The sequence below is a fragment of the Dreissena polymorpha genome, chromosome 9, assembly GCF_020536995.1.
Source record: "Dreissena polymorpha isolate Duluth1 chromosome 9, UMN_Dpol_1.0, whole genome shotgun sequence".
Taxonomy (NCBI): Eukaryota; Metazoa; Mollusca; class Bivalvia; order Myida; family Dreissenidae; genus Dreissena; species Dreissena polymorpha.
Genome location: NC_068363.1, coordinates 82926416 through 82947535, shown reverse-complemented (window position 1 = coordinate 82947535; position 21120 = coordinate 82926416). Strand labels below are relative to the sequence as shown.

General features: G+C 36.6%; 1 protein-coding gene across 3 annotated transcripts in view; it reads right to left on the bottom strand.

Annotated features, from left to right (window-relative positions):
• LOC127843995 (casein kinase II subunit alpha) overlaps nt 1–21120 on the bottom strand; it is a 163667-nt gene that overhangs the window by 94692 nt on the left and 47855 nt on the right. For all 3 annotated transcript variants that reach the window (XM_052373955.1, XM_052373957.1, XM_052373956.1), the window contains one exon: nt 13247–13297. In XM_052373955.1, the coding sequence (XP_052229915.1) occupies nt 13247–13297 (51 nt within the window). The remainder of the gene's footprint in view (nt 1–13246; nt 13298–21120) is intronic.

Genomic DNA, 21120 nt, shown 5'->3' with positions numbered 1-21120 from the left:
ATTTTACCATATATTCAAAGTTACTAAGTCAAAAAAGGGCCATAATTCTGTAAAAATGACAACCAGAGTTATGCAACTTGTCCTTTTACTGTACCCTTATGATAGTTTGCGAGTGTTCCAAGTATGAAAGCAATATCTATGATACTTTAGGGGTAAAGTGGACCAAAACACAAAACTTAACCAAATTTTCAATTTTCTAAGTATAAAGGGCCCATAATTCCATCCAAATGCCAGTCAGAGTTACATAACTTTGCCTGCACAGTCCCCTCATGATAGTTAATAAGTGTTGCAAGTATGAAAGCAATAGCTTTGATACTGTAGGAATAAAGTGGACCTAAACACAAAACTTAACCAAATTTTCAATTTTCTAAGTATAAAAAGGGCTCATAATTCTGTCAAAATGCCAGTCAGAGTTACATAACTTTTCCTGCACAGTCCCCTTATGATAGTTAGTAAGTTTTGCAAGTATGAAAGCAATAGCTTTGATACTTAAGGAATAAAATGGACCTAAACACAAAACTTAACCAAAATTTTCAATTTTCTAAGTATAAAAAGGGTACATAATTCTCTCAAAATGCACGCCAGAGTTATCTAACTTTGCCTGCCCAGTCCCCTCATGATAGTAAGTAAGTGTACCATGTTTGAATGCAATAGCATTGATACTTTCTGAGTAAAGTGGACCTAAACGCAAAACTTAACCGGACGCCGACGCAGACGCCAACGCCAAGGTGATGACAATAGCTCATTTTTTTCTTTTCAAAAAATAGATGAGCTAAAAAGGACATGTAGATGAAACTTTGTTAAGGCAGACAATAATAAGGACATGTAGAGGAAACTTTGTGAAGGCAGACAATAATAAGAACATGTAGATGAAACTTTGTGAAGGCAGACAATAATAAGGACATGTAGATGAAACTTTGTGAAGGCAGACAATAATAAGGACATGTAGAGGAAACTTTGTGAAGGCAGACAATAATTAGGACATGTAGAGGAAACTTTGTGAAGGCAGACAATAATAAGGACATGTAGAGGAAACTTTGTGAAGACAGACAATAATAAGGACATGTACCGGAAACTTTGTGAAGGCAGACAAAAATAAGGACATGTAGAGGAAACTTTGTGAAGGCAGACAATAATGACATGCAGATGAAACTTTGTGAAGGCAGACAATAATAAGGACATGTAGACGAAACTTTGTGAAGGCAGACAATAATAAGGACATGTAGAGGAAACTTTGTGAAGGCAGACAATAATAAGGACATGTAGAGGAAACTTTGTGAAGGCAGACAATAATAAGGACATGTAGACGAAACTTTGTGAAGGCAGACAATAATAAGGACATGTAGAGGAAACTTTGTGAAGGCAGACAATAATAAGGACATGTAGAGGAAACTTTGTGAAGGCAGACAATAATAAGGACATGTAGAGGAAACTTTGTGAAGGCAGACAATAATAAGGACATGTTGATGAAACTTATCAGATGCATTATGAGGCCCTTTGTCTTTGTACCTACAAATAATTAAACATTTGGCTTTTAGTTACTTGTAAATCTTACTCAAGGAAAGATAACAGTTAAACCTATGAAATTTCAGTCATGTGTTATGCTTTACAATGATTGTAGGAGTTGATTGATACACTGGAAGGACTGGCAACAAGATTTAGGGGTACTCTCAATGACAACAACACTGATCGCACTCTGTCCAGACTACCCATGTTGTTTGAAGAAGTGGATGCAAGAACTGTCTACACAAGACGCATGCGGTAAAATTTTAATCAGATTTATCGTCGCATTATAATGGTTCAACTAAAAAACTTTGGTTGTCTGTAACATCTCTGAATAAATGTTAGCCTCGTGATGCACATTTTTTAAGGGTGTCAAGAAAGGCCAGATAATGTGCATTGATAAAGTATATATTGTTGTACTTTTAATTGGCAAGTCATTTACAGGAATTCTAACATTTGTTTTTCTAACATTTGGTGAATAATGTTTAAATTGTAAATATTCAATTCCGTTGAAGTTTTAAAATGGATTTGTGTGATTTACAGGAACCTGAATGTATACACTCAGGAGCAAGTTGTGCAAGTCCTTGCCTGTCCCATGGTGAACAAGTTAATCGGTGAACTTCAAGATGGTTTCCATTCTTCACCGGTCCTGTCAGCATTCTCTGTTTTCAACCTGAACAACCTTCCGGAATCAATCGCAGATCTTGCTGATTATGGACAGGTTGGTTGTTTACTTATTTATAATAACATTAATAACCATCATATCTGCCAACATATGCGTATTTAGCAGATTAATATTTTTGCGAGCTTAGGATAGACAGAAACATACATGTTTCATGTTATACATATAGATTTTGTTGTATCTATATGCTTCCTGTAACGTTGTAGAATACTTTGATAAATTGTAATAGGTTGTATTATTGATAACTCACTGCTTAATAGAAATCTATACAAACCTTGAAATCCCACTATGGTGAGAGGAAGGAAGACCAGTATGCTGGTAGCATAACACAAGCAGCTTCACTACTTGATAAGCACAGCATATCAGCCAAGTTTGATGGATTCAAACATATTATGTTCCTCACTAGGTAGCAGCCAGCAAATGTTCAACAGTTTCATCGTTAAACATGTTATGAGCATAAAGTGTTATTCTTTAGTTATTTGAAATATGTCACGTTCCTGACTTCCTGGGAAAGCACACAGCTGAGCAAATTGTGTACATGATAATCATTCAAGTTTGCTTTTGTGTTTTGGATGTTTGTTTTTTTGCATTGTGTAATATTTCCTTCTGTTGTTTTTATTTGCATGAAATGTTGTATTTCCTACTGTTTTTTTTTGCATGAAATGTTATATACCCTCCAAGGGCTCAGCCTAGGTTCAAACTTGATGGAGAAATGACTTCTCCCTGAGCTTAAATTAGGGAGAAGTGAGGCTACTAGAAGGAGAAGTGGTTTCTGTTCGGTGTTTAATAAAATCTTCACTTGTTTTATACCCCTCATTACACCAAGCCTATCATCATCAATGACAAACAAATATTTTCAAATTCAATAAATCCTTACATATGAAGTCACATGAATCAATTCATACAAATAAAACTTGTGATTTCCATGTGCATCATAAAAATAAACAGTACCTTAATAATGCAAAGACAATCCAAACCCTATTTACATCATAATGTACATGATAATTAGTCACTGATTTTTTCACCCAATTGGGAACGGGTCCGGTACCCATGCCATTGGGAATTTTTCACGTCGTAAAATCACCAAATTTAATGCATGGGACATATAGTATATCTATTACTGTTTATCCGAATTTTATACATGTCCGAAATATGTACACTTGAGAATGCCTTACCTGTTTAACTTTAATAATCCAAATTTTCCTTGTTGTTACTGGTTTAACAAACCTTATCAAACGTTTGTTAAATCCAGTTAATGCTTTCTCCATTATTGAATCACCATTACTTGTAATTTGAATCACCAGCTTTGAATTGAACGCGGGTTGAATGTTACAATAGGTCCGCAATTTGCAATATAGAAGGTCATGACGTAGCAATTTAATTTACTCGGATAATTTATATCTAATCGAGGAAATGTGTTTTCTCAATGTCAATTGTGTAGTATTAGGACTTGTTAGTATAAAAATGAACTGTGATTCCAGTTTATATAAGATGGGTGTTACTCGTAATTATCCGTTTCGATGGATTAACAAACTGACAAAACTCGCTGGACTTTAACAGTAGTGGATCTACGTAATTAAAAGACCTTTGATCAATTTAGTTTTTCTTTAATAATTTTTCCGACTTTCTTTAACCGTGCCGTCTGCCAAAAAACCTGCAATTATCTGATGGTCAATCAATTATCACTTTATCATTAGACAACTTACAGCACGCGCAAAGAGGTTGCGGGATATAAAATAAAGTCGTTTACGTATATGATCATGGATAGATAAAATTATGGAAATTTGCACTATGCACGGGTGAGTTGTTAGTTTTCGTTTATATGGTTATAAATTAATGTCTGACAAAATAAATTGCACATCGACTTGATTATTAGTGTTTAAGAGTTTTGAAACACAAAACAAGCAAACAGTAGAACATACTAGAATAAACCGTATTCATATTTACTGTTGGGAATTTGTTGCGCGTGTAATCTTTTTTGTGCGTAAATACATGTCTATTACGACGTCATTTCATCGCTCAGGTAAACTGCTGCATATGTATAAAAAAAATACGCGCATTCTCATCGGTTACTAGCGATGTTAATGTACCTCTTAACTCCGCCTGCAAGGCGTGTACTAGTTGCGCTTGCAGAACAGAGAACTATAAAAACTGTCGGTGAAATGACACTCGCTTTGATCTTTTGATCTACACCGTTATTGTTTGGAGTGAATGTCCATGTCTGCTAGTTGCCTGGATAAGCTTTCACAAATAGAGAATTTTTAGATGGAAAAGCTGAGAAAAAAAATGTTGATGTAAAAAAAGAAGGCGAAGTCAACTTCTCCTTCATGTAATTTAAGGGCGACATAATTATGTCCCGGGCGAAGATATCGCCCACGTCGCCCTCACGGCCGAGCCCTGCCCTGCTTGACAGGCCAGCAGTTCCTGGACAGCTGAGCAGAATTTCTTTCAGTTCAGTTACAGTTCAAATTGTATAGTCTATTTAGAATTTCAAAGAATGCTCTAAATTGGCAATGTTTGAAACAGATGCTAATGGTTGACTTATGTGCTAGGTTTCATGGAACTAATAAATCATGCTCAGTTCAACATCTACTTTCAATATATCATGTTTGAACAATTCTCTGTGAATGATTATGTTCCTAACCCATGATCGAACATTACAAGTTTGTTTTGCTGTTTAAAAAAAATATTCAGTATTACATGAGCACTTTGAACACAAGATTTCCAATAATACAATTACCATACGCACAGTGAAGTTTTTGTGTGAGAGAGCTCCTTCAGTAACTGTATTCATGCACTATTCTTTGCATAGGACATTGATTCAAATGCTTATACTTGTCTTCCCAAAGCTATCTTTGTTTATGCAGGAAGATTTATATGCATCTTATCATAATTATATTTTCAGGAACAGAGACCCAGCCACAGACATGTTCAAAGAGATGTTGGAGGATGAGCGACTGCACACAACATACACTTCAATGTTCAAGTTGCTGCTGCTGAGCTGCCTTATCCCAAGCAGCACAGCATCTGTAGAGAGACTGTTCAGTCTAATGAACTCACTGTGTACTAAAGACCGAAATAGACTAGGTCAACAAACACTGACATCCCTAATGAGGATTTGTTGTTTGGGGAGAAAGACCCTCACAGATAATGAGAAAAAGGGAATAATTGACATATTCAGAGACATGAAGAGAAGGGAGATAGACCTGTAGAGGAGCAATTTGTAATGATGGTTATGTGTGGCTATTCTCACTGTCTATTGTTAAAGGATTTCAAACCAGGCGAAGTTAAATTGTTGTTGTTTTTGTTTCGTTTTTTAATGATATGATTGTCAAAATATCATCACTAGTAGTTTGTTCGTTAAAACCTAGAGCTTAAAATGCTTTGTGATGCAGAATAAAGCCCCTAATGATAGATAAGATTCATTTTTAAAGATTCCCAATTCATCAATTTGAGACTCGAATTTTTCCCAATTCATTGAATTTGCGACTCGCTTTTTTCCAAATTTGAAGATTTCACGACTCGAAAAATTCCCAATTGTAGGGGTACAGGTACCTTTCTCCTTTGGGGAAAAAAAAGGCTGGAATACCTCAACTAAGTTGAAAGTTACCCAGTTTTTGGCCCTGCCTGACGAAGCATCAAACATGGCCTAGATCTTGTCAACATTGACATTATGACCAAGTTTTATCAATTTCCTTAAATTGTACATGTAGACCTATATTGAAGTTTTCGGAAGCAGATTACCAAGATTTTATCTTCGCCTGTCAAAATGTTTTATCTTCTCACATTGTTTATTCTATGATTTGCACCATTTTTTTTTAAAGATCATGCTTATTTTCAGCATGTATGCGCGAATTTTGCGCACTTGATATCCTCATTTCATTTCATTCTAAAGCTGCTAAATTCTGCTTTGATAATTGGTTAATAAAATAAAGAATTGTTGTCTAAAATATGCGTTAACCCTTTCCTTGACAGGTACGCGTTTCTACGACCCTCTCGATTCCCTGTCAAATACGCGTATCTACGCCTGTATCGATTCCCTGTTATCTACGCATTTCTACTACCCTATCTATTACTTGATATATACGCGTTTTTACGCGGCACGATTTAATTTGCAATTTAAATGCTTAAAATGACGTTTTAAGTGTAACAGAAATGCATATACACCTGCGTTCATCATTTTTCTAAACTGTCGAGTAAACATCCAGTAATGTTGCTATTTAAAGTTATGATGCAATTGGCGACCAATCAAGACGAGGGTTTACCATTTGACATGCGTAAATCACGTTCCGGGATGTGCGCGCTTCAGGCATTTCGTAATGTCCTAAAATAACTGCTATTCTCGAACTGTATTTAATTTGGACATTTTCCGAAAACGCATTAATAACTCGTTAAAAATGTCGCAAAAATAAACACGTTTCATAGGGATATAATATGATTTGGGTGTAAATCGATTTCATTCTTATTGTTGTTTGATTCCATTATATCGTAAATGTTTGTTTCCGAGATCATATACGAGAATTACATCGATATGTTTAATGGCATGTTCACTCAAATGTTTTTTACAAACGACACGTGCTTATCTAAAGTTTGTGTTTCGTAATACACAGGATATTGGATTATCGGTGCTTGATTGGGCAATAAAACAAAGACGCAGTCGGCGGTCTTCAATATGCCTTTGAACTGACCAACATAATAATTAATAGCGCACATGCTAATCTAACATTTAGGGATAAGAAACACGGGTTCTAGACACTTTGAATAAACATGTTTACCGGACGCAGCAGTAGTCTTCAGATGACGTTGGCGCGCGTGCCATGTTACCTCGGCGTTTTGTAATTTGGTACACGAATACACGGCGACTTCTGGGTTATAAAGTTATATGTCGGCGATCAGATTATAAACTGGAGTATTTGATAAGAAAGTAGCCGCTTAAAATTGGAATTTTGCAAATAAATACACGAACTGAAGACTTATTGAAGACGCCGACATTGCCTGATTTCGATCGGTAATAAAATGCAAAATGCAAATTAATTATATTAATATTCATGGCACATTATGCAACATCCAATTAAATTTTTACCGGTATCTATAAATGTTTATATATCATTTGGTGAATTAATGTAATAGAAATACCAAGTATTGTACGAATTTTATAAGAAATAATACAATTGATTTTGAAAATGCATGAAGTTGTTTGAGAAACTCTGTGTTTTTCTATAGTTATTTATAAGAATTTACATGAATTTTGAGGCTTGCAGAATGAATTTATGAAATAAAAAAATCTTCAAGAAAGAAGAATTGTAGTTTGGAAAGTAAGAAATTAATATTCCAAAATATAATTATTTGTATTTGATTCAACACGCCAACTTCGCAAAGTTTCTATATGAGCTGGAAAGAGATTTGCATTTAAACCCAGTAAAACACACAACGGTCAACTTTACATGACTATAACTGATGAATAAAATAATGTAGAAACATAAGTTTACACCAAAGGAAAGGAAATTTTATTAGCTAAAACTTTCATATTGAGTGTTTTTCAATAATATTTCAACTTTTATGAGAAAATCAGGTTTAAAGGCAATGAAGGTTGCCTTTCCAAAGAGGTAGATTTGCATTGAAACACAGTAAAACACACAACGGTCAACTTTGCATGACTATAACTGACCAATAAATTAAGGTAGAAACATACAGTTTACACCACAGGAAAGGAAATTGTATTAGCTTAAACTTTCATATTGTGTATTTTTCAATAATATTTCAATTTTTATGAGAATAGCAGGTTCAAAAGCAATGAGGGTCATAAAACAGCGTTTTTCCAATAATGCCTGTAAAGATGGGGTACTGATATTGATAAGATGGCTATCGGCCACTGGTCAGCAGGCAGCTAGGTCTTATGGTAACTGGAGAGGCTTAATTTGGCTAAATGGCTGTCAAGGAAAGGGTTAATAAAAAGTAAGAATTTAAGACAATCAGGGGATGCGACTCATGAATAGAATTGTCATAAAGACAAAGAAATTAACTTATGAATGTGGACTCTTAAAGTGGTAACAAAGTTTTTCTAACATTCGACCTGAAGACCTAGTTTTTTTTGGAAACGAGCTATAAGTTGCCAACGAAAAATGAGCAAGCTCAGGTGAGCTTAAACGAGAGTTTGGAAAACCCCTTCCTCCAGCACCTGATATTAATCACAAGTCTGCATTTTTGTAATATTCAAACAATTAATTTCACTACTATGAATGCACTTCTTGGACATCTTTATTAAGATTTTGCTATTGTTAATAAAACTGGCTTGAGTTTTCTTTTCTTTAAGGAAACACTATGTCAAAGAGGATTACATGTTTTAACGCATTTACTCATGGCAATATCATACTTTCTACCGTATTTTACAATGAAAAGCGCATTTTTTTACCGCCAAATTTTAAAATAAAAATTTGGTGCATATAATACATTGACAACGCTTTCTTGGTTGCCAAATTGCGAGAAAAAAAACCATTTCGTAATCACAAATCTTCCTAATTGCCGCCATTTTTTTATTGCAGAAAACTACACCCTATAATGTTATAGACTGAAGGGGCCGTTGTCGAAACAACAAATAGCGGGTAAAGGTAGGTATGAACAGGGTAGTAACAGTTTTGACAACAAGAGGGCCATGATGGCCCTGTGTCGCTCCACTGCTGAAAAAAAGGCTGAAACAAATATTCGCGGCATGTTCAAATACTTAAATATAGGCCCTATTTAAGCACATGTTCACTTTTGTGACCCCCTGGGCTTGGTCAAATTTAACCACAGGGGCATAATTTGAGCAAACTTTGTAGAGGACTACTATATCTCACTACATACAAAATGTGGTAACCCTAGGTCCTAGAGTTAAAGACAAGAATATTTTAAGTTTTCACAAAATAAGCAAGATATAAGCGTATATGAGCCCGGTTTTTCCGTCCAGCACTTTTTAGTTACATCCTTAAAAAACTGTAAAATATAAATTTCATGTATGTATTTGAAAAATGTTGTGGCCATATTTGAAAAGATTAACATAAAACTTGTTGTTAAATATCATAAAACCACCAAGTTCTACCTTGTTAGTTAATTTAAAATAAAACTTAAGAAGAACATGTGTTGAAAAGTGCGAAATAAGCGAGATATTTAATTCTGAAATCGAAAATGTCTGTACTGTCGAATTCGCAAGAATGTATATCATGCATGTACGATGTGAATCTTAATTTAGTTTAATGGTTGTTTTTAAATTCCTGCAGCGATGTCTATTCATTCGACACACGAACACTAACTCCGTTCCTAATAACAAGACGAATTCTTCGGTTATTGTAGGAAAATATGTACCAAATATCTTCGTCACCATCAGCTCGGGGCGCTAATTTGCCTTTGCTGCATTTTATGAAATTCGTCTTTAAGATCTTGCCTATTTTGTGTTATTGTAACATGTATTTATCAATATATTACAATTTAACACATATAAAAATCGTATAGTATCGCCTTAATTGTTTGACAAAAGAATGCCATATTGTACAGAATCATCAAACAATATAAAACATATTCAAAAGTTTGCTATCTTCCAGAATGTAAAACTATCATTTATAATTAATTCCACTTAATCTTCTTGTGCTTAAAACGAATATTCTTAAAAGAGAGACAACTCTGTCAATTCAACATAATTTTTCATTTGCAGTTACTTCCCTTGCTATGATAAACTATATCGTGTTCAAAAGCTGTTATTACTATATATATATAAGGAAAATGCCCCCCCCCCAGCGGCCTTGCTTTTTTACAGATCCGAACCATTTTCGAACTCAACTGTCATATCAAAAAACACATTTTCTGACCAAATTTCATGAAAATTGGACCAAAAATGTGACTTTTAGAGTGTTCCCATGTTTTCACTATATACATACAGGTAAAACTGCCCCGCCCCCTTGCGGCCATGTTTTTTCACCGATCTGGACCATTTTCGAACTCGTCCAAGAAATCAAGAAAATGTTTTGACCAACTTTCATGATGATTGGGCAAAAATTGTGACTTCTTGAGTGTTTACAACAGTTCAACCAGCTTTTATTACTGACCACTGATATTAACATCTGGCACACAGCACAGTGAGAGGGTCAGTAAGCTGAGTGGTAAATAGTTACACACTGCAATGATCAATATCTGGGGTCTAACAAATTCTAGAGCAGAACTAACAAGAGGGCCATGGTGGCCCTGGTCGCTCACCTGAGAATGATTACAACAGACCTTAATCCAGATTTGCTATTATAGACGTGTGGAAAGTTTTAAGGGTGTGACAAGTAAGCAAAAATTGGTCATTACCCAGAGGCCACAACTGATCTATGACTGTATTAAAACAAGAAAAATCAGTGCCTGATTTAGATTTCCTTAGATAGTTCAATAAAAACTAATTTCATAAGCCTGGTAACAGTTTAACGGTAATGCTACCAATGTGTCACACCAGGGCCTTGAATTTGAAATCTAGGACATGCATGGTCATTTCTTCATGAAATCAGGACACAAAATTTTATTTTAAGTCCTTAATTGACCTGGCTATAGTTCTCAGATTATTATAAGCTCAATCAGTATATTTATATCATAATTTATGCTTTGTGTATTGTAAACATATACACAATCATGCAGTTACATGATAGCAATAAATAATATCAAAGCTACCCATACTATAAAGGTCATTGACAAAGACTATGGTCAAAATGTGAACACATTGAGTGTAATCGCCCTCTCGTGCCAGCAAAAACAACATGTTGACAGGTTGTCATTTCTGACAGTTCTACTTTCACTTTCATTTTGTGATATCAAACTATTTACAATTATGTGGCTGAGAAAAATATCGCCATTGCTTTTTATGCCCCCAGTAGGGTGGCCTATATCAGTTGAACTGTCAGTCAGTCAGTCAGTCAGTGTGTCAGTCTGTCCGTCCGTCCGAAAACTTTAATGGCCATAACTTTTTTAATATTGAACATAGCAACTTGATATTTGGCATACATGTGCATCTAATGGAGCTGCACATTTTCAGTTGTAAAAGGTGAAGATCATCCTTCAAGGTCAAATGTCAAATATAAAGCGTCTGTCTGTCTGTCCGAAAACTTTAACATTGGCCATAACCTTTTTCAATATTGGCGTGCATGCGTATCTCATAAAGCTGCACATATTGATTGGTGAAAGGTCAAGGTCATCCTTCAAGGTCAAGGTCAAATTTTGCAATGTTGAAGATAGCAACTCCATATTCGGCATGCATGTGTATGTCATGGAGCTGCACATTTTGAGTTGTGAAAGGTCAAGGTCATCCTTCAAGGTCAAAGGTAAAATATATGGCTTCAAAGCTGCGCAGCAGGAGGCATTGTGTTTCACAAACACAGCTCTTGTTTAGTATATTTTCTGCACAATTCTTAAAAAAACTTACATCAATACACGATTTTCTTCGTTAATTCAATCATTCCTGACAGACTTGTGTACATATTTCGCTTACATTTTGACGCGCGTAGGTAGGACCGCATTACCGCTTCCGAAATGTGTATTCATACTATTGCCTTCGAGGAACTTATCTGATGTTTTAAGGAAAGGGCCGAAAATGTGCAAGTGTGGGTCAAGTTCCCCACAGGTACTACTTTCCTGTTCCCCCAATTTTTTTTCCATACCTAAAATTTTTCGTTCCCAATTTTTTTTTTCATCCCCAATTTTTTGTTCGTACCCAAATTTTTTCGGTCCCAATTTTTTTGTTCCCAAATATTTTTTCGTACCCAAATTTGTTTTCATACCCAACTTTTTCGCAAAATTTTTGTACCAAATTTTTTTTTTCGTACCAACATACACAATTGTGGTGATTGTGGTGATGTAGATAAACTTAACTTGATGCATTTATATCCATTCTCTCAAAAGCATCGTCACACCAGTACTGTCAGTACTTTGATTTACCGATCCGAACCATATTCAAACTCAACTGTCATATCCAAAAAACACATTTTCTGACCAAATTTCATGAACATTGGAACAAAAATGTGACTTTTAGAGTGTTCCCATGTTTTCACTATATACATATAGAGAAAACTGCCCCGCCCCCTTGCGGCCATGTTTTTTCACAGATCTGGACCATTTTCGAAAACCAATGCTTTGACCAACTTTCATGATGATTGGGCAAAAATTGTGACTTCTTGAGTGTTTACAAGGTTTCTCTATAGCCAAATAAGGAAAACTGCCCCGCCCACTTGCGGCCATGTTTTTTAACACACATGAACCACTTTTGAACTCAATCAAGATATCATTAAGACAAACATTTTGACAAAGTTACATGAAGATTGAACATAAAATGTGACTTCTACAGTGTTTACAAGGTTTTGCTCTTTTTTTTTTACCTAGTGACCTAGTTTTTGACCCGGCACAACCCAGTTTGGAACTCGGGCAAGATTTTATTGGGGCAAAGCTTTTGACCAAGTTTCATGAAGATGGGACAAGAAATGTGGCCTCTAGAGTGCTTACGAGCAAATGTTTACGGAAGGACGGACGGACATACGACGGACAAAGACCAGTCAGAAAAGCTCACTTGAGCAATCAGGTGAGCTAAAAAGCAGCTCAATATCTGAAAGCATTGCTTTAAAAACCTCCTGAAAATGAATATTATAGAGAAAATTTAGTCAAAAGCCCATTACTTAACCACAAATCAATGGACCAGAACTAATTTCACTATTCATCTGTAAGGTATGACATTGTATGTAGACTTGCATACCAAAAATCAGCTCAATATCTGAAAGCTTTACATAAAAATTATCCGGAAAACGGTTAATATAAATTTTTTAATATAAATCCACTTAAGTCTCAAGTCTCTATGCCTTTTACTTTCTATAAATAGAAGCTGATTATATCCCTTTAAACAAGATGGCCTGAAAGGCCTTAAGTCGCTCACCTGAGATTTAAAGGGATTGACCTGTTCTGTGCAGCCCAAGATGTCCACTCTAATGAAGAGTGAACAATAAATGTAATTTCTTGAGTTCTTAAACCCAACTCAATCAAAAGGTTGATTTCTTAAAATAAATCCCAACATACCTTGAAATCTGTGTTGTTGATGTGCTCGAAGACAAGTGCTGGTGTTCTTGACTGAAAACAACACAACAGAACAAGGATTATCACAGGGAGACACCAAGGCAAATGCTTGCAAACGTTTACATGAAGAACTGAACAAGCAACTGGACCAGGCCTTGAAACAAAATTGGCCCTGCAGGTCGAGAAGGCCTGACATTCCACTGCAGTCTTCCACATTAGCACACGCCCGATCGCCCATGGCGAGTAAAATTACTGCCGGGCACATACAAAAATTCACGTTTGTGGCCCGCCGGGCATGTAAATTATTGAAGCCAATTGACAGTTTATAACAAGATGCGTTTGTGAAACACAATGTCCCCCTATATGACGTTTGACTTTGAAGGATGACCTTGAACTTGTGAAGGATGACCTTGACCTTTCACCACTAAAAATGTGCAGCTCCATGAGATACACATGCATGCCAAATATCAAGTGGCTATATTCAATATTGCAAAAGTATTTATAAAATAAGCGATTTGGGCCACATATATTTGACCTCTGACCTTGAAGGATGACCTTGACCTTGACATTTCACCACTCAAAATGTGCAGCTCCATGAGATGCATGTGCATGCCAAATATCAAGTTGCTATCTTCAATATTGCAAAAGTATTCATAAAATAAGCGATTTGGGCCACATATATTTGACCTCTGACCTTGAAGGATGACCTTGACCTTCACCTTTCACCACTCAAAATGTGCAGCTCCATGAGATACACGTGCATGCCAAATATCAAGTTGCTATCTTCAATATTGCAAAAGTAATCATAAAATGAGCGATTTTGGCCATATATATTTGACCTCTGACCTTGAAGGATGACCTTGACCTTGACCTTTCACCACTCAAAATGTGCAGCTCTATGAGATACACATGCATGCCAAATATCAAGTTGCTATCTTCAATATAGCAAAAGTTATTGCAAAATGTTAAAGTTGGCGCAAACAGACAGACCAACAGACCAACAGACAGACCAACAGACAGACCAACAGACAGGGCAAAAACAATATGTCCCCCACTACTATAGTGGGGGACATAAAAAAAAACGTAAGCGGTTCTTGATATTTGCAGATCTATTTTTCAATTTTGCGAACAAACACCTTGCCGTAAGTTGTAAAACAATGAAATTCGATTGGTTTAACAACACACACCTGCTTGCACACGTCATCGTTATTGTTTTTGACCGATGCAGTTCGGTCACATTCGGTTCTTATCGACGGTTTCTCTAGACATTAATCGAGAAGATGCTTTTTGAACCGATCATTTCAATCAAATAATACGCTTCCGTTTTTGTCAATGTAAACAAATGTCATTGTCGACATAGAGGCTATGCAGTATCTTAGGTATGTTGATGGGGCTAAGCCCGATAAAGCACTTCCAAAATAGAAAATTGACAATGATTTAGAGAAAAAGGAAGCCAAGAAATGGTACGAGGACACCAGAGAACGCTCTTTTCAAGAGCACAGGTGTAACGATCGACCGTCTTAATTCTAGTGACTGATTAGATGTAGTTGTATTCACTACTATTGAAACAAATGTTCTGCTTTACTATGTGTAGCATGTAAGTGTTAAAATGTTGTGATTTGTTATAATTTTGGTTTAAAAAGTTTGGGCATGTAAAAAAATATGTTGGGCATGTAAAAATTCTTAAGTAACTGGCCCGACTGGCATGTAACTTTTCAAAGCTAATTTCGAAGACTGCCACTGGCCTTCAATTTAATCTTCTCTCCCTGCATTTAAATAACAAACAAGGGCTGTTTGTAAAACATGCATGCTCCCCATATGGGCTGTCAGTTGTAGTGACATTGTGTGAATACGTTTTTTGTCACTGTGACCTTGACCTTTGACCTAGTGACCTGAAAATCAATAGGGGTCATCTGCCAGTCATGATCAATGTACCTATGAAGTTTCATGATCCTAGGCCTAATTATTCTTGAGTTATCATCAGGAAACCATTTTACTGTTTCGAGTCACTGTGACCTTGACCTTTGACCTAGTGACTTGAAAATCAATAGGGGTCATCTGCCAGTCATGATCAATGTACCTATGAAGTTCAATGATCCTAGGCATAAGCATTCTTGAGTTATAATCTGGAAACAATTTTTCTATTTCGAGTCACTGTGACCTTGACCTTTGACCTTGTGACCTGAAAATCAATAGGGGTCATTTGCCAGTCATGATCAATGTACCTATGAAGTTTCATGATCCTAGGCATAAGCATTCTTGAGTTATCATCCGGAAACCATTTTACTGTTTCGAGTCACTGTGACCTTGACCTTTGACCTAGTGACCTGAAAATCAATAGGGGTCATCTGCCAGTTATGATCAATGTTCCTATTAAGTTTCATGATCCAAGGCGTAAGCGTTCTTGAGTTATCCGGAAACCATTTTTCTATTTCGAGTCACTGTGACCTTGATCTTTGACCTAGTGACCTGATAATCAATAGGGGTCATTTGCCAGTCATGATCAATGTACCTATGAAGTTTCATGATCCTAGGCATAAGCATTCTTGAGTTATCATCCGGAAACCATTTTACTTTTTCGAGTCAGTGACCTTGACCTTTGACCCAGTGACCTGAAAATCAATAGGGGTCATCTGCCAGTCATGATCAATGAAGCTATGAAGTTTCATGATCCTAGGCCTAAGCGTTCTTGAGTTATCATTCAGAAACCATCTGGTGGACGGACAGACGGACATACGGACGGACAAACCGGCATGCGCAAAACAATATAGCCCCTCTTCTTCGAAGGAGGGCATAAACATATCTATATTTAGAGTTATGATCAACCAGACTTTTTTCTAAACTTAAATTAGCATCCGACTTTGCCTCATTGTAATAAACAACAAGCACTGTTTGTAAAACATGCATGCCCCCCACAGGGTTCATACAGATTTTCTCCAATGAAATTCAAGCACTTTTAAGCACTTTTCAAGGGAAAAAATCCAAATTCAAACACTTTTTTAGTCCGACCTACTGAAAACTGTATATTATTCTGTGGCCAATACTGACAATATTTTTGCTAAATTGGTCTCTTCTTGCTTATCATTCTATGAGAATTTCAACATTCTGCACTACCCTGCTACAGTAACAAGTGTTTAATCAAAAGTAAGATATTTCATTATGATATAGTAATTGACCAAAAAAAAGGCATTACACATACCAAAAATACCTGTTATTTGTATTGAATATCATTATGTATTCTAAATGTTCATAACAGATATTCCAGTGGTATAATATAGCTGCTACAAAATGTTAAAGACAATTATGCATCTGATACAAATAAATTCTGAAGTAACAAGGGCTGTTTGTAAAACATGCATGCCCCCCATATGGGCTCTCCGTTGTAGTGACAGCCATGGTGTGAATATGTTTTTTGTCACTTTGACCTTGACCTTTGACCTAGTGACATGAATTAAATAGGGGTCAACTGCGAGTCATGATCAATCTACCTATCAGGTTTCATGATCCTAGGCATAAGCATTCTTCAGCTATCATCCGGAAACCATTTAACCATTTCGGGTCACCGTGGCCTTTGACCTAGTGACCTGAAAATCAATAGGGGTCATCTGCCAGTCATGATCAATGTACATATGAAGTTTCATGATCCTAGGCATAAGCGTTCTTGAGTTATCATCCGGAAACCATTTTACTATTTTCGGTCACCGTGACCTTTGACCTAGTGACCTGAAAATCCATAGGGGTCATCTGCCAGTCATGATCAATCTACACATGAAGTTTCATGATCCTAGGCATAAGCGTTCTTGAGTTATCGTCCGGAAACCATTTTACTATTTCGGGTCAACGTGACCTTGACCTTTGACCTAGTGACCTGAAAATCAATAAGAGTCATCTGCGAGTCATGATCAATCTACCTATCAAGTTCCATGATCCTAGGCATAAGCCTTCTTGAGTTATCATCCGGAAACCATTTTACTATTTCGGGTCACCGTGACCTTGACCTTTGACCTAGTGACCTCAAAATCAATAGGGGTCATCTGCAAATCATGATCAATGTTCCTATTAAGTTTCATGATCCTAGGCCCAAGCGTTCTTGAGTTATCATCTTGAAGCCACCTGGTGGACGGACCAACATACCGACCGACCGACATGTGCAAAACAATATACCCCCTTTTCTTCGAAGGGGGGCATAAAAAAAGAAAACTACAAATGTACAGAATCTCGCAACGGCAATATAAAATGCCATGTATTAATTGAGGCTTGTAAAAGTTATACTTATTAAGTAATTTTCTACAGCAGGTACACATGTACAACTATACATGTAAAATCTGTTAAACATGCAATAGTGTACTGTGTATGTTCAGATTGAGAGTCTAGCTGCACTCATGTAGACAGATTGCAGTTTCTTCACGGTATCATCTAATTTATTTGACAATCAGTAAAGTGCAACTTTTTTGTCTTGTGCAGTACGTCTGAATGTATTGGGTTAACCGAATGAATTTGCTTCACAGACAAACTGCATTTTAGGTGGCTTTTCAACGCCGATTCCCCATACTGTCGATCTCTATACCTGTTCTGCGTTCTTTACAAGATGCTTTGACTTTAGAATCGGCATTGTCATCAACCCAAGGGTACTTCAAAAGCCACCCTTTCTGAAAAATGCACTTATTCGCTGGCATATTTCAACTTGTCTGCACCGTAATGGCATAATGCGTACAACAAAAACCGAAGTAGACCAATTGGCGCAAGATTAGTAGTAGTTGCCTCCCTTATGTTCCTAAACCCGTACCAACTTGTATCGATCCAGTACCTGCCCGTACAGATCAGAACCGTCATAAATCGTGAAAAAAACGACTTCCGACTCATGGAAATTAAATATTTGTATTCATTTTTCAAGCACTTTTCCAGCCAAATTCAAGCACTTTCTAAGCACTTTTCAAGGCTATGGTTGAAAATAAGCACTTTTAAGCACTCCAGATCGTTTTTAAGCACTTTTCAAGATAAACCTTGATTTTCAAGCACTTTTCAAGGTCTGTGCAAACGCTGCCCCATATGGGCTGTCAGTTGTAGTGGCAGCCATTGTGTGAATACGTTTTTTGTCTCTGTGACCTTGACCTTTGATCTAGTGACCTGAAAATCTCAATAGGGGTCATCTTCGAGTCATGATCAATGTACCTATGAAGTTTCATTATCCTAGGTTAAAGCGTTCTTGAGTTATCATCCGGAAACCATTTTACTGTGTCAAGTCACCGTGACCTTTGAGCTTGTGACCTGAAAATCAATAGGGGTCATCTGTCAGTCATGATCAATGTACCTATGAAGTTTCATGATCCTAGGCATAAGCATTCTTTAATTATCATCCACAAACCATTTTTCTGTGTAGAGTCACCATGACCTTGACCTTTGACCTAGTGACCTGAAAATCAATAGAGGTCATCTGTGAGTCATGATCAATGTACCTATAAGGTTTCATGATCCTAGGCGTAAGCGTTCTTGAGTTATCCGGAAACCATTTTTCTATTTCGAGTCACTGTGACCTTGACCTTTGACCTAGTTACCTGAAAATCAAGAGGGGTCATCTGCCAGTCATGATCAACGTACCTATGAAGTTTCATGATCCTAGGCGTAAACATTCTTGAGTAATAATCCGGAAACCATTTTACTATTTCAAGTCACTGTGACCTTGACCTTTGACCTAGTGACCTGAAAATCAATATCTGCAAGTCATGATCAATGTACCTTAAAGTTTCATGATCCTTGGCCTAAGCATTCTTGAGTTATCATCCGGAAACCATCTGGTGGACGGACAAACTGACGGACCATCAGACCGACATGTGCAAAACAAAATAACCCTTCTTCTTCGAAGAGGGGGGGGGGGGGGGGGGGGGGGGGGGGGGCATAAATATAAGAAGTACTATAACAAGAGGGCCAAGATGGCCCTGAATTGCTCACCTGACTAACCTTATTACATCAACTAAAATACTATCAGACCCTTATACAATCCCAAGCCAGATTTCATTAATTAATACATTCTGACAAAATTTCATTAAGATGTGATGAAAACTGTGACCTTTTTCATCGACAAAAGGTTTAACTAGAATTGGGCAGGTGACCTAATTTTGACCCTCGATGACCCATATACAATCCAAAATCAGATTTTATCAAGATACACATTCTGACCATATTTCATTAAGATCAGATGAAAACTATGACCTCTATGTCTACACGTTTTTCTATTATTTTACCTAGTTTTTGACCCCAGATGACCCAAATACAATCCCAACCCAGATTTCATCAAGATTGCACATTCTGACCAAATTTCATAAAGATTGGATGAAAACTGTGACCTCTCTTGTCTACACAAGGTTTTTCTATTATTTGACATAGTGACCTAGTTTTTGACCCCAGATGACCCAAATACAATCCCAACCCAGATTTCATCAAGATAAACATTCTTACCAAATTTCATAAAGATTGGATGAAAACTGTGACCTCTCTTGTCTACACAAGGTTTTTCAATTATTTGACCTAGTGACCTAGTTTTTGACACCAGATGACCCAAATACAATCCCAACCAAGATTTCATCAAGATAAACATTCTGACCAAATTTCATAAAGATTGGATCAAAACTGTGACCTCTATTGTCTACACAAGGTTTTTCTATTATTTGACCTAGTTTTTGACCCCAGATGACCCAAATACAATCCCAACCCAGATTTGATCAAGATAAACCTTCTGACAAAATTTCATAGATTGGATGAAAACTGTGACATCTATTGTCTACACAAGGTTTTTCTTTTATTTGACCAAGTGACCTAGTTTTTGACCCCAGATGACCCAAATACAATCCCAACCCAGATTTCATCAAGATGAACATTCTGGCCAAATTTCATAAAGATTGGATGAAAACTGTGACCTCTACTGTCTACACAAACAAATTGTTGACGGACGCACACACGCACGCCGGACATCACACAGTCATATAAGCTCACCATGTCACTTCGTGACAGGTGAGCTAATAAACCAGTTATGTATTTGTTTGTTTTATTGATATTAACATTAAAATGAAATTTTATTCTTTGCCAAATGACCAATATATTAACTGTCTTTTTCACTATTAATCTATTAGCTAAGACCATGGACATCTATGAAACGAGTGCAGCCAATGTCGATAATTATTTTTACTGTGCCCATGACATCATTTACATTGTCAAAATGAATGTGCAGTTTCTTTGTGAACTAAACCTATATTTTGGCAGAATTTAGATCGATGTGGCAGGAGTTCTGGAATTGAATTCATATTTCTCAACCGGAAAAACAGCACTTGCCCAATCGGTCAAGTATTGAACAAACTTTACTAGCCTGACAGTCAACTTCACTTGCAAATTCCAGCTGTCAAGTGGATTTTTTAAGGCCTGTGGACAATAAATGTTAATGAAAAGAACCATTGACCTTGAATTGTGACCTTTAATTTTTTTACCTAGGAGCATAAGCATTGTTTGTGAAACTTTAAATGGTCCTCCCGGAATTATAATCAAAACAAGGGACAAAATTGTCACAAAACCAGGTTTTCATTGTGAAAAAAAAATCTGATAAAGGGAGAAAACTCAAACTGAACTTTTGAAATGACCAAAAAAAAGTAACCCCCTTTGTAAGTTTTTTTTTTTTTAAATCTATTTTTAGTCGTGGCGACCTTGACATTGGAGATATTGACGTGATTCTTTCGTGGGACACACCGTCCCATGATGGTGAACAAATGTGCCAAATGATTTTAAAATCTCACAATGAATGACATAGTTATGGCCAGGACAAGCTCATTTATGGCCATTTTTGACCTTTGAACTCAAAGTGTGACCTTGACCTTGGAGATATCGACGTA